Source organism: Salmo trutta, chromosome 3, assembly GCF_901001165.1.
Source record: "Salmo trutta chromosome 3, fSalTru1.1, whole genome shotgun sequence".
NCBI classification, from domain to species: domain Eukaryota; kingdom Metazoa; phylum Chordata; class Actinopteri; order Salmoniformes; family Salmonidae; genus Salmo; species Salmo trutta.
This window is the reverse complement of record NC_042959.1, coordinates 14,380,679-14,393,427: the sequence shown is the minus strand read 5'-3', so window position 1 is coordinate 14,393,427 and position 12,749 is coordinate 14,380,679. Positions and strand designations below refer to the sequence as shown.

Sequence of the window (12,749 nt, the reverse complement as noted above, 5' to 3'; positions counted from 1 at the left end):
CCATCCCATTTGGTTTGCGCTTAGTGTGACTATCATTTGTTTTTCAACAGGACAATGACTCAACACACCTCCAGGCTGTGTAAGGGCTATTTGACCAAGAAGGAAAGTGCTGCATCAGATGACCTGGCCTCCACAATCACCCGACCTCAACCCAATTGAGATGGTTTGGGATGAGTTGGACCACAGAGGGAAGGAAAAGCAGCCAACAACTGCTCAGCATATGTGGGAACTCCTTCAGACTGTTGGAAAAGCATTCCAGGTGAAGCTGGTTGAGAGAATGCCAAGAGTGTACAAAGCTGTCATCAAGGCAAAGGGTGGCTACTTTGAAGAATCTAAAATCTAAAATATATTTTGATTTGTTTAACACTTTTTTGTTTACTATATTATTCCATATGTGTTATTTCATAGTTTTGATGTCTTCACTATTATTCTACAATGTAGAAAATAGTAAAAATAAAGAAAAACCCTTGAATGAGTAGGTGTGTCCAAACGTTTGACTGGTACTGTATGTGAGTGTTTCTTTGCCACTAGTAGGCCACATAGATGAGTAGAGCACTTTGAACGGGGTTGTCATTGTTGGTTTAAGCCTAGAGAACAGCTAATGGGAACTTGGAGCACAATATGAATATACAGTTAATTGCCAAAATAAAGGAAACACCAACATAAAGTGTCTTAATAGGGCGTTGGGCCACCACAAGCCAGAATAGTTTCAATGCACCTTGGCATATATATATATATATTCTACAAGTGTCTTTTCTTGATGGTGGTGAAAAACGCTGTCTCAGGCTCCGCTCCAGGATCTCCCATAAGTGTTCAGTTGGGTTGAGATCTGGTGACTGAGATAGCCATGGCGTATGGTTTACATCATTTTCATGCTCATAAACCCATTCAGTGACCACTCGTGCCCTGTGGATGGGGGCATTATCATCCTATGGGAGCATAGCCATGGTAGCCAAAATAATGGCCTGCCCAGCATTTTTATACATGACCCTAAGCATGATGGGATGTTAATTGCTTTATTAACTCAGGAACCACAGCTGTGGGGAAGCACCTGCTTTCAATATACTTTGTATTCCTCATTTACTCAACTGTTTCCATTATTTTGGCAGTTACCTGTACATACAGTATTGTATATATCTATATATGCATGCATAAATATGGTTAAAAAACAGCCTTTAAGCTATCATTGATGGAACGATTCACATCATACCAAGTTATGAAACACACATTTTTCTAGTGCTATTGCTCACGCTGTGCTGAGATAGAAAACACCTTTGTCATATTTGATCATAATAATTTCAGGTGAAAGGTGTCAGAGCAATAAAGTGATATAACACAAGAAACAATAGGACACAATTACAACTTGTCATTAATCTGTCGACCTACAAAGCTGTTCCCATTTCTGTGCCAACCAACATCAACAATACTGTGTTTTTACTTTGGAAGGTAACACACTGCTTTTTTTCTTTCTTTTTTCTTTGATTTTATCCACACAAAAAACATATGTTTACCCCAGAAATGAGGTCTAGTAAATATGTCAGTAAGTGAAGTGGCTGTCTCTGTCTCTGTCTCTGTCTCTGTCTCTGCATGTCTCCTGCCTGCTTCCCTCTCTCTTTTATTAGTTATGCTTCTTTCCTTTCCTTTCCTTTCCTTTCTGGGGTCACAGAGCCGCGGCTGTCCGCGTTGTCTGTCTGTTACTGGACGTGACACCTGCTATTCACCATTATTATGTCACCGAAAGATTCCATACTAACCTCATGGTTTAGTATCTACTATCTATATATCTATGTTCCAATGTAGACTATCACTATCTGAAACTTGTTCTCTTTCCTTTTCATTGTGTCCAACTTTCTGCATTGGCAGAGCATCTTGGAATTGAATTTATGGGTATGGAACAATTATTCATTTGATTGTATATTATTAATTTTAAGAGTTGCCAAGATCCTCTCACAGTCACACATTACTACTACCATCTCTCTAGAACCAATAGTTCTTCTCTGATCTGTCGATCTGTCACTCACCCGCTAACCTACCTGGTCCAAAGACACTTGTCCCTCTGCATGCATGCTAGCCCTCTCTCTCAGTTATAGAAAACCTAGAAACTATGCTTTGTAGTACACTCCAATATATTACTGTAGAGAGGGAGACAGCAAAGCCACAGACATGTTGATGATCGAGAGGAACATATAAGTAGAAGATATTACAATGCAGGCACAATATATTTACCTGAGTGAGGCAACATTTATTTTAAAATGTGTACTTTTGAGTCAGAGAGACAAACTTGACAGAAATTTGCTGATGGTTAACAGTAACACCACACCTGAGAAAATAGCCAGTGTCTCATAAGCCAGCCAGCTGTGGTAGGTCTACCATCACCCAGTTGATTGGCATTGAATCAGAGGCTCCTGTAAGTGATAGTGACCTAGCTCCTTCAGTAGCAGCCAAGCACCAATCCCTTCCCCTATCAGTCCTCTCTTCTGTGACACACATACAATGCCAGGCTAAGGCTCTCTATACAGCACCCCTTCCCTGACCTTTAGCACTAAAACCCCCATCACCACCCTATTTTAGACCCCCCCCCCCCCCCCACACACACACACACACACACACCTTCCCAGACCCTCTTCCTCCACTGTCTGGCCGTCGCCACCTTTCATCTTCCTTTGTCCTTTCTTTCATTCCCCCTCTCCCCATGTTCTGTTTGTTTTCCTCTGTCATTGTGACTTATCTGCTGACAATGTTCCACCACAACGAGCCTTCTGCTCATTGGTCATTTAAATGCCATCAGAACACCTGACAGGGAGGTATTCATAAAGCTTCCCCATGACAACAGAGATTCATACTAGCTACACTTTTTAACTGACAAAAAAGATCAGAAAACCAATTTGTAACCTTGCAAAATAATGATAACTCTCCTGCAAAAGCTACAGTATATTTCCCTTGTTAACATATGGGGATTGTGAGTTATCTGTGTTTTATATTCGTGCATTCTCTGGTCAATTAAAGGTGTTTTTTTAGTTGGCGGTGAGTTTTATGAATATCCCCAAACCATTGTGGTGTTTTTGCTCTAAAATTTTCTTTTGATTATCATCTGATTCCATCATACAGGCATGTGTCCTTAGACCTCTTTGACATACATTCCATAGACATTGTGGTACATTTGTGCACGTAGGGAAAGCAGAGGGGGAATCCAGACCAACCACACATTGCAACATATAGGTCTATGTAGGATGAGGCCTAGTTTCTGAGAGATTGTTTGAACTTGACATACAGTAAGGCTACAGAAGCAAGCATTGCCAGTAAAAAAAAAAAGAGTCTACTATTGTTGAACTGTTACACACTTGTACATGTATGAAACAGGACAACTTTAAGCACCCCCTAACTGAAACAGTCTATGTTGTGGCTAAGCCACTGTTAGCCTACAGGGTTGGTACCATCATGGTTAGTTTTTGTTTTGTCTAAGGTTAGCACGACTAAGCTGGAGGAGGAAGACGATTGGTTACTTTCAGGGAGGTTAGAGGTCAGAGGTCAGAGTATGGAGGGAAAGAGGAGGTGCTGAGTTAGCTTTTGTTTGATTATTCCCGTAGAGTAGCGCTCACGTGTGTGTGTGTGGTGTGTGTGTGTGTGTGTGTGTGTGTGTGTGTGTGTGTGTGTGTGTGTGTGTGTGTGTGTGTGTGTGTGTGTGTGTGTGTGTGTGTGTGTGTGGTTTGTTCACAGAGGCAGAGGAGCTGTACCAGCGGCGGGTGTTGACCATCACAGGCATCTGTGTGGCACTGTTGGTAGTGGGCATGGTCTGTGTGGTGGCATACTGCAAAACCAAGTACGTACTGGTACTGTACAGAGCCCACCCAGCCGGGCATAACTGGTTCCTCACAGAGCCCAGGAGGCATTCACTGACTGCCAGTGATCACAGCTATAATGTCACAGTCGGAAATTCATCTTTTAAACTTCTTAGATGAGCTTTACTAACTAATGATGTATATTTTTTAAACGTGTTAATGTTTGAAGCCAGATATTTCAATGACAGACAGAACAGAATTTGTAAAATGACTGCATTCCTGTCAAACTGTAGTTTGTATTTATATACATTTTCTGTTGTTATTTACTATCTTTCTCAATGTCTTCTAGAACAATAACACATTACACTTTTTCTTGCGTATGTCCTACAGGAAACAGAGGAAGAAGATACATGGCCACCTGAACCAGAACGTCAACCAGAACCAGTGTGTGGAGCAGCCCAACCGCATGCTGGCTAACGGGCCCAACCACCCCGGGCCGGGCCCTGAGGAGATCCCAATGGTGGACGTGAGTCACTACGGCCCCGTACACACTCAGGTTGTACAACTGATGTACAACACATTTCACACAACGGTTGTGATACAATGGTTATTTCTGTTAAACTACAGAGAGTTTGTCTCGACAACCACTGTGTAATTACTTTTGCACAGACAAACCTTCCGTTGGATCACAATTGTTTTGTCAAATGCATTGTACACCAGTTGTACAAACTGAGTGTGTACAGGGCCTACAAGATACATCAGGCTCAGAAACAGATTTGTTTTGATTGTAACGGGTGTTATAACACATCCTTATTCCAGTTTGGCCGGAAGCCTGCCGACACAGCATACGTCTAGAGCCAGGACTGTCTGCAAGCCGTGGGAGAGAGAGACAGATTGCCATATCGTCCATGCCTATACAGCTCCCACAATGCATATTTCTCTCTTCCTTTCACAGTACATCTCAAAGAACGCTCCTACTACAGAGTGTAGTATAATACAGCATGGACCAGAAGAAGCTGTAAACTACGCAGGAAGCCGAATGTCCACCAGATCCCACCACTCATCTACAGCCTCCCACAACTCCAGGTGCTGTAGTGGCATACACACACATAGACACACACACATAGACACACACACATAGACACACACACATAGACACACACACATAGACACACACACATAGACACACACACATAGACACACACACACATAGACACACACACATAGACACACACACATAGACACACACACACACACATAGCACACACACATAGACACACACACACACACATAGAGACACGCACACATAGACACGCACACATAGACACGCACACATAGACACACATACATAGACACGCATACATAGACACACACACATAGATACACACACATAGACACACACACATAGACACACACACACACACACATAGATACACACACACATAGATACACACACACATAGACACACACACACACACAGACACACACACATAGACACACACACATAGACACACACACATAGATACACACACACACATAGACACATAGATACACACACACACACATAGACACACACACATAGACACACACACATAGACACACACACATAGACACACATAGACACACACACACATAGACACACACACACATAGACACACACACATAGACACACACATAGACACACACACATAGACACACACACGCACACACACATAGACACACACACATAGACACACACACATAGACACACACACACACACATAGACACACACACATAGACACACACACACACACATAGACACACACATAGACACACACACATAGAGACACACACATAGACACACACATGCACACATAGATACACACACACATAGACACACACACATAGACACACACACACATAGACACACACACATAGACACACACACACATAGATACACACACACATAGACACACACACACACACATAGATACACACAGACACACACACATAGATATAGACACACACACATAGACACACACACATAGGCACACATACATAGAAACACACACATAGACACACACACATAGACACACACACATAGACACACACACACACATAGACACAGATACACACACACATAGACACACACACATAGACACACACACAGACAACACCATAGACCACAGATAGACACCCACACACACATAGATACACACACACATAGACACACACACACACTATAGACACACACATATATAGACACACACACATAGAACACACACACATAGACACACACACATAGACACACACATAGACACACACACACACACATAGATACACACACACATAGACACACACACATAGACACACACACATAGACACACACACATAGACACACATACATAGAAACGCACACATAGACACGCACACATAGACACACACACATAGACACACACGCATAGATACACACACACATAGACACACACACACATAGACACACACACACATAGCCACACACACATAGACACACACACATAGACACACACACACACACACACACATAGATACACACACACATAGACACACACACATAGACACACACACATAGACACACACACACACATAGATACACACACACATAGACACACACACACACATTGATACACACACACATAGACACACACATAGACACACACACATAGACACACATACATAGAAACACACACATTGACACACACACATTGACACACACACATTGACACACACACATAGACACCCACACATAGACACACACACACATGTATACACACACACACATGTAGACACACACACACATAGACACACACATAGACACACATACATAGACACACACACACATAGACACACACACATAGACACACACACACATAGACACACTCACACATAGACACACACACACACATAGACACACATAGACACACACACATAGACACACACACACACACACATAGACACACACACATAGACACACACACATAGACACACACATGCACACATAGACACACACACACATAGACACACACACATAGACACACACACACTTAGACACACACACATAGACACACACACACACATAGACACACACACACATAGACACACACACACACAGACACACACACATAGACACACACACGTAGACACACACACGTAGACACACACACACATAGACACACACACACATAGACACACACACACATAGACACACACACATAGACACACACACATAGACACACACACACACACATAGACACACACACACATAGAGACACACACAGACATACACACACACACACACACACATAGATACACACACACATAGACACACACACAGACACACACATAGATACACACACATAGACATAGATACACACACATAGACACACACACACACATAGATATAGACACACACACATAGACACACACACATAGGCACATACATAGAAACACACACATAGACACACACACATAGACACACACATAGACACACACACACATAGACATAGATACACACACACATAGATACACACACACACACACACACACATAGATACACACACACACACACACACACACACACACACACATAGATACACACACACACACACACACACATAGATACACACACACACATAGACACACACACATAGACACACACACACACATAGATACACACACACATAGACACACACACATAGACACACACACATACACACACACACACACACACATAGATACACACACACATAGACACACACACATAGACACACATACATAGAAACACACATACATAGAAACACACACATAGACACGCACACATAGACACACATACATAGAAACACACACATAGACACGCACACATAGACACGCACACATTGACACACACACATAGACACATAGATACACACACACACACATAGAACACACACATAGACACACACACATAGAAACACACACACATAGACACACATAGACAACACACACCATAGACACACACACACATAGACACACACACACATAGAACACACACACACACACACATAGACACACACACATAGACACACACACGCACACACACATAGACACACACACATAGATACACACACATAGACACACACACATAGACACACACACACACACAGAGACACACACACATAGACACACACACATAGAGACACACACATAGACACACACATGCACACATAGATACACACACACATAGACACACACACATAGACACACACACATAGACACACACACATAGACACACACACATAGACACACACACATAGACACACACATAGACACACACATAGACACACACACATAGACACACACACATAGACACACACACACATAGACACACACATAGACACACACACATAGACACACACATAGACATACACACATAGACACACACATAGACACACACACATAGACACACACACATAGACACACACATAGACACACACACATAGACATACACACATAGACACACACACATAAACACACACACATAGACACACACACATAGACACACACACACACATAGAGACACACACACATAGACACGCACACATAGACACGCACACATAGACACACATACATAGACACGCATACATAGACACACACACATAGATACACACACATAGACACACACACATAGACACACACACACACACACACATAGATACACACACACATAGATACACACACACATAGACACACACACACACAGACACACACACATAGACACACACATAGACACACACACATAGATACACACACACACATAGACACATAGATACACACACACACACATAGACACACACACATAGACACACATAGACACACACACACATAGACACACACACACATAGACACACACACATAGACACACACACACACACACATAGACACACACACATAGACACACACACGCACACACACATAGACACACACACATAGACACACACACATAGACACACACACACACACACATAGACACACACACATAGACACACACACACACACATAGACACACACACATAGACACACACACATAGAGACACACACATAGACACACACATGCACACATAGATACACACACACATAGACACACACACATAGACACACACACACATAGACACACACACATAGACACACACACATAGATACACACACATAGACACACACACACACACACATAGATACACACAGACACACACACATAGATATAGACACACACACATAGACACACACACATAGGCACACACATAGACACACACACATAGACACACACACATAGACACACACACATAGACACACACACACATAGACATAGATACACACACACATAGATACACACACACACACACACACATAGATACACACACACATAGACCCACACACACACACACATAGATACACACACACATAGATATAGACACACACACATAGACACACACACATAGACACACACACATAGACACACACACATAGATACACACACACATAGACACACACACATAGACACACACATAGACACACACACATAGACACACACACATAGAAACGCACACATAGACACGCACACATAGACACACACACATAGACACACACGCATAGATACACACACACATAGACACACACACACATAGACACACACACACATAGCCACACACACATAGACACACACATAGACACACACACACACACACACACATAGATACACACACACATAGACACACACACATAGACACACACACATAGACACACACACACACATAGATACACACACACATAGACACACACACACACATTGATACACACACACATAGACACACACATAGACACACACACATAGACACACATACATAGAAACACACACATTGACACACACATTGACACACACACATTGACACACACACATTGACACACACACATAGACACCCACACATAGACACACACACACATGTATACACACACACACATGTAGACACACACACACACATAGACACACACATAGACACACATACATAGACACACACACACATAGACACACACACACATAGACACACACACACATAGACACACTCACACATAGACACACACACACATAGACACACATAGACACACACACATAGACACACACACACACACACATAGACACACACACATAGACACACACACATAGACACACACATGCACACATAGATACACACACACATAGACACACACACACATAGACACACACACACATAGACACACACACATAGACACACACACACACATAGACACACACACACATAGACACACACACACACAGACACACACATAGACACACACACATAGACACACACACGTAGACACACACACGTAGACACACACACACATAGACACACACACACATAGACACACACACATAGACACACACACACACACATAGACACACACACACATAGAGACACACACAGACACACACACACACACACACACACACACACACACATAGATACACACACACATAGACACACACACAGACACACACACATAGACACACACACATAGACATAGATACACACACATAGACACACACACACACATAGATATAGACACACACATAGACACACACACATAGACACACACACACATAGACACACACACACATAGACACACTCACACATAGACACACACACATAGACACACACACATAGACACAGATACACACACACATAGATACACACACACATAGACACACACACATAGACACACACACATAGACACACACACACATAGACACACACACATAGACACACATACATAGAAACACACACATAGACACGCACACATAGACACACATACATAGAAACACACACATAGACACGCACACATTGACACACACACATAGACACATAGATACACACACACACACACATAGATACACACACACACACACACACACACACACACACACACATAGATACACACACACATAGACACACACACATAGACACACACACACACATAGATACACACACACATAGACACACACACACACACACACATAGATACACACACATAGACACACACATAGACACACACATAGACACACACACACATAGACACACATACATAGAAACACACACATACGCACACATAGACACACATACATAGAAACACACACATAGACACGCACACATTGACACACACACATAGACACATAGATACACACACACACACATAGACACACACACATAGACACACACATAGACACACACACATAGACACACATAGACACACACACACATAGACACACACATAGACACACACACATAGACACACACACACACATAGACACACACACATAGACACACACACGCACACACACATAGACACACACATAGACACACACACATAGACACACACATAGACACACACACACACACACACATAGACACACACACACATAGACACACACACATAGAGACACACACATAGACACCACACATGCACACATAGACACACACACATAGACACACACACATAGACACACACACACATAGACACACACACATAGACACACACACACATAGATACACACACACATAGACACACACACACACACACACATAGATACACACAGACACACACACATAGATATAGACACACACACATAGACACACACACACACGCACACATGCATAGAAACACACACATAGACACACACACACATAGACACACACACATAGACACACACACACACATAGACATAGATACACACACACATAGATACACACACACACACACACATAGATACACACACACATAGACCCACACACACACACACATAGATACACACACACATAGATATAGACACACACACATAGACACACACACATAGACACACACACATAGACACACACACACACACACACATAGATACACACACACATAGACACACACACATAGACACACACACATAGACACACACACATAGACACACATACATAGAAACGCACACATAGACACGCACACATAGACACACACACATAGACACACACGCATAGATACACACACACATAGACACACACACATAGACACACACACACATAGCCACACACACATAGACACACACACATAGATACACACACACATAGACACACACACACACACAGACACACACACATAGACACACACACATAGACACACACACATAGATACACACACACACATAGACACATAGATACACACACACACACATAGACACACACACATAGACACACACACATAGACACACACACATAGACACACATAGACACACACACACATAGACACACACACACATAGACACACACACATAGATACACACACACACACATAGACACACACACATAGACACACACACATAGACACACACACATAGACACACACACATAGACACACACACATAGACACACACACATAGACACACACATAGACACACACACACACATAGACACACACACATAGACACACACACGCACACACACACATAGACACACACACATAGACACACACACATAGACACACACATAGACACACACACACACATAGACACACACACATAGACACACACATAGAGACACACACATAGACACACACATGCACACATAGATACACACACACATAGACACACACACATAGACACACACACATAGACACACACACATAGACACACACACACATAGATACACACACACACACACACACACACACACATAGATACACACAGACACACACACATAGATATAGACACACACATAGACACACACACACACACACACACACATGCATAGAAACACACACATAGACACACACACACACATAGACATAGATACACACACATAGATACACACACACCACACACACATAGATACACACACACATAGACCCACACACACACACACATA

The 12,749-nt window shown here is 42.5% G+C and overlaps 1 protein-coding gene across 1 annotated transcript in view; it reads left to right on the top strand.

Annotated features, from left to right (window-relative positions):
* nrg2b (neuregulin 2b) overlaps positions 1–12,749 on the top strand; it is a gene marked incomplete in the record, with an annotated part of 65,411 nt that overhangs the window by 39,350 nt on the left and 13,312 nt on the right. Inside the window, 4 exon segments of the mRNA XM_029716273.1 lie at positions 1,864–1,887; positions 3,718–3,820; positions 4,170–4,305; positions 4,735–4,865. Coding sequence (XP_029572133.1) covers positions 1,864–1,887; positions 3,718–3,820; positions 4,170–4,305; positions 4,735–4,865 — 394 coding nt within the window.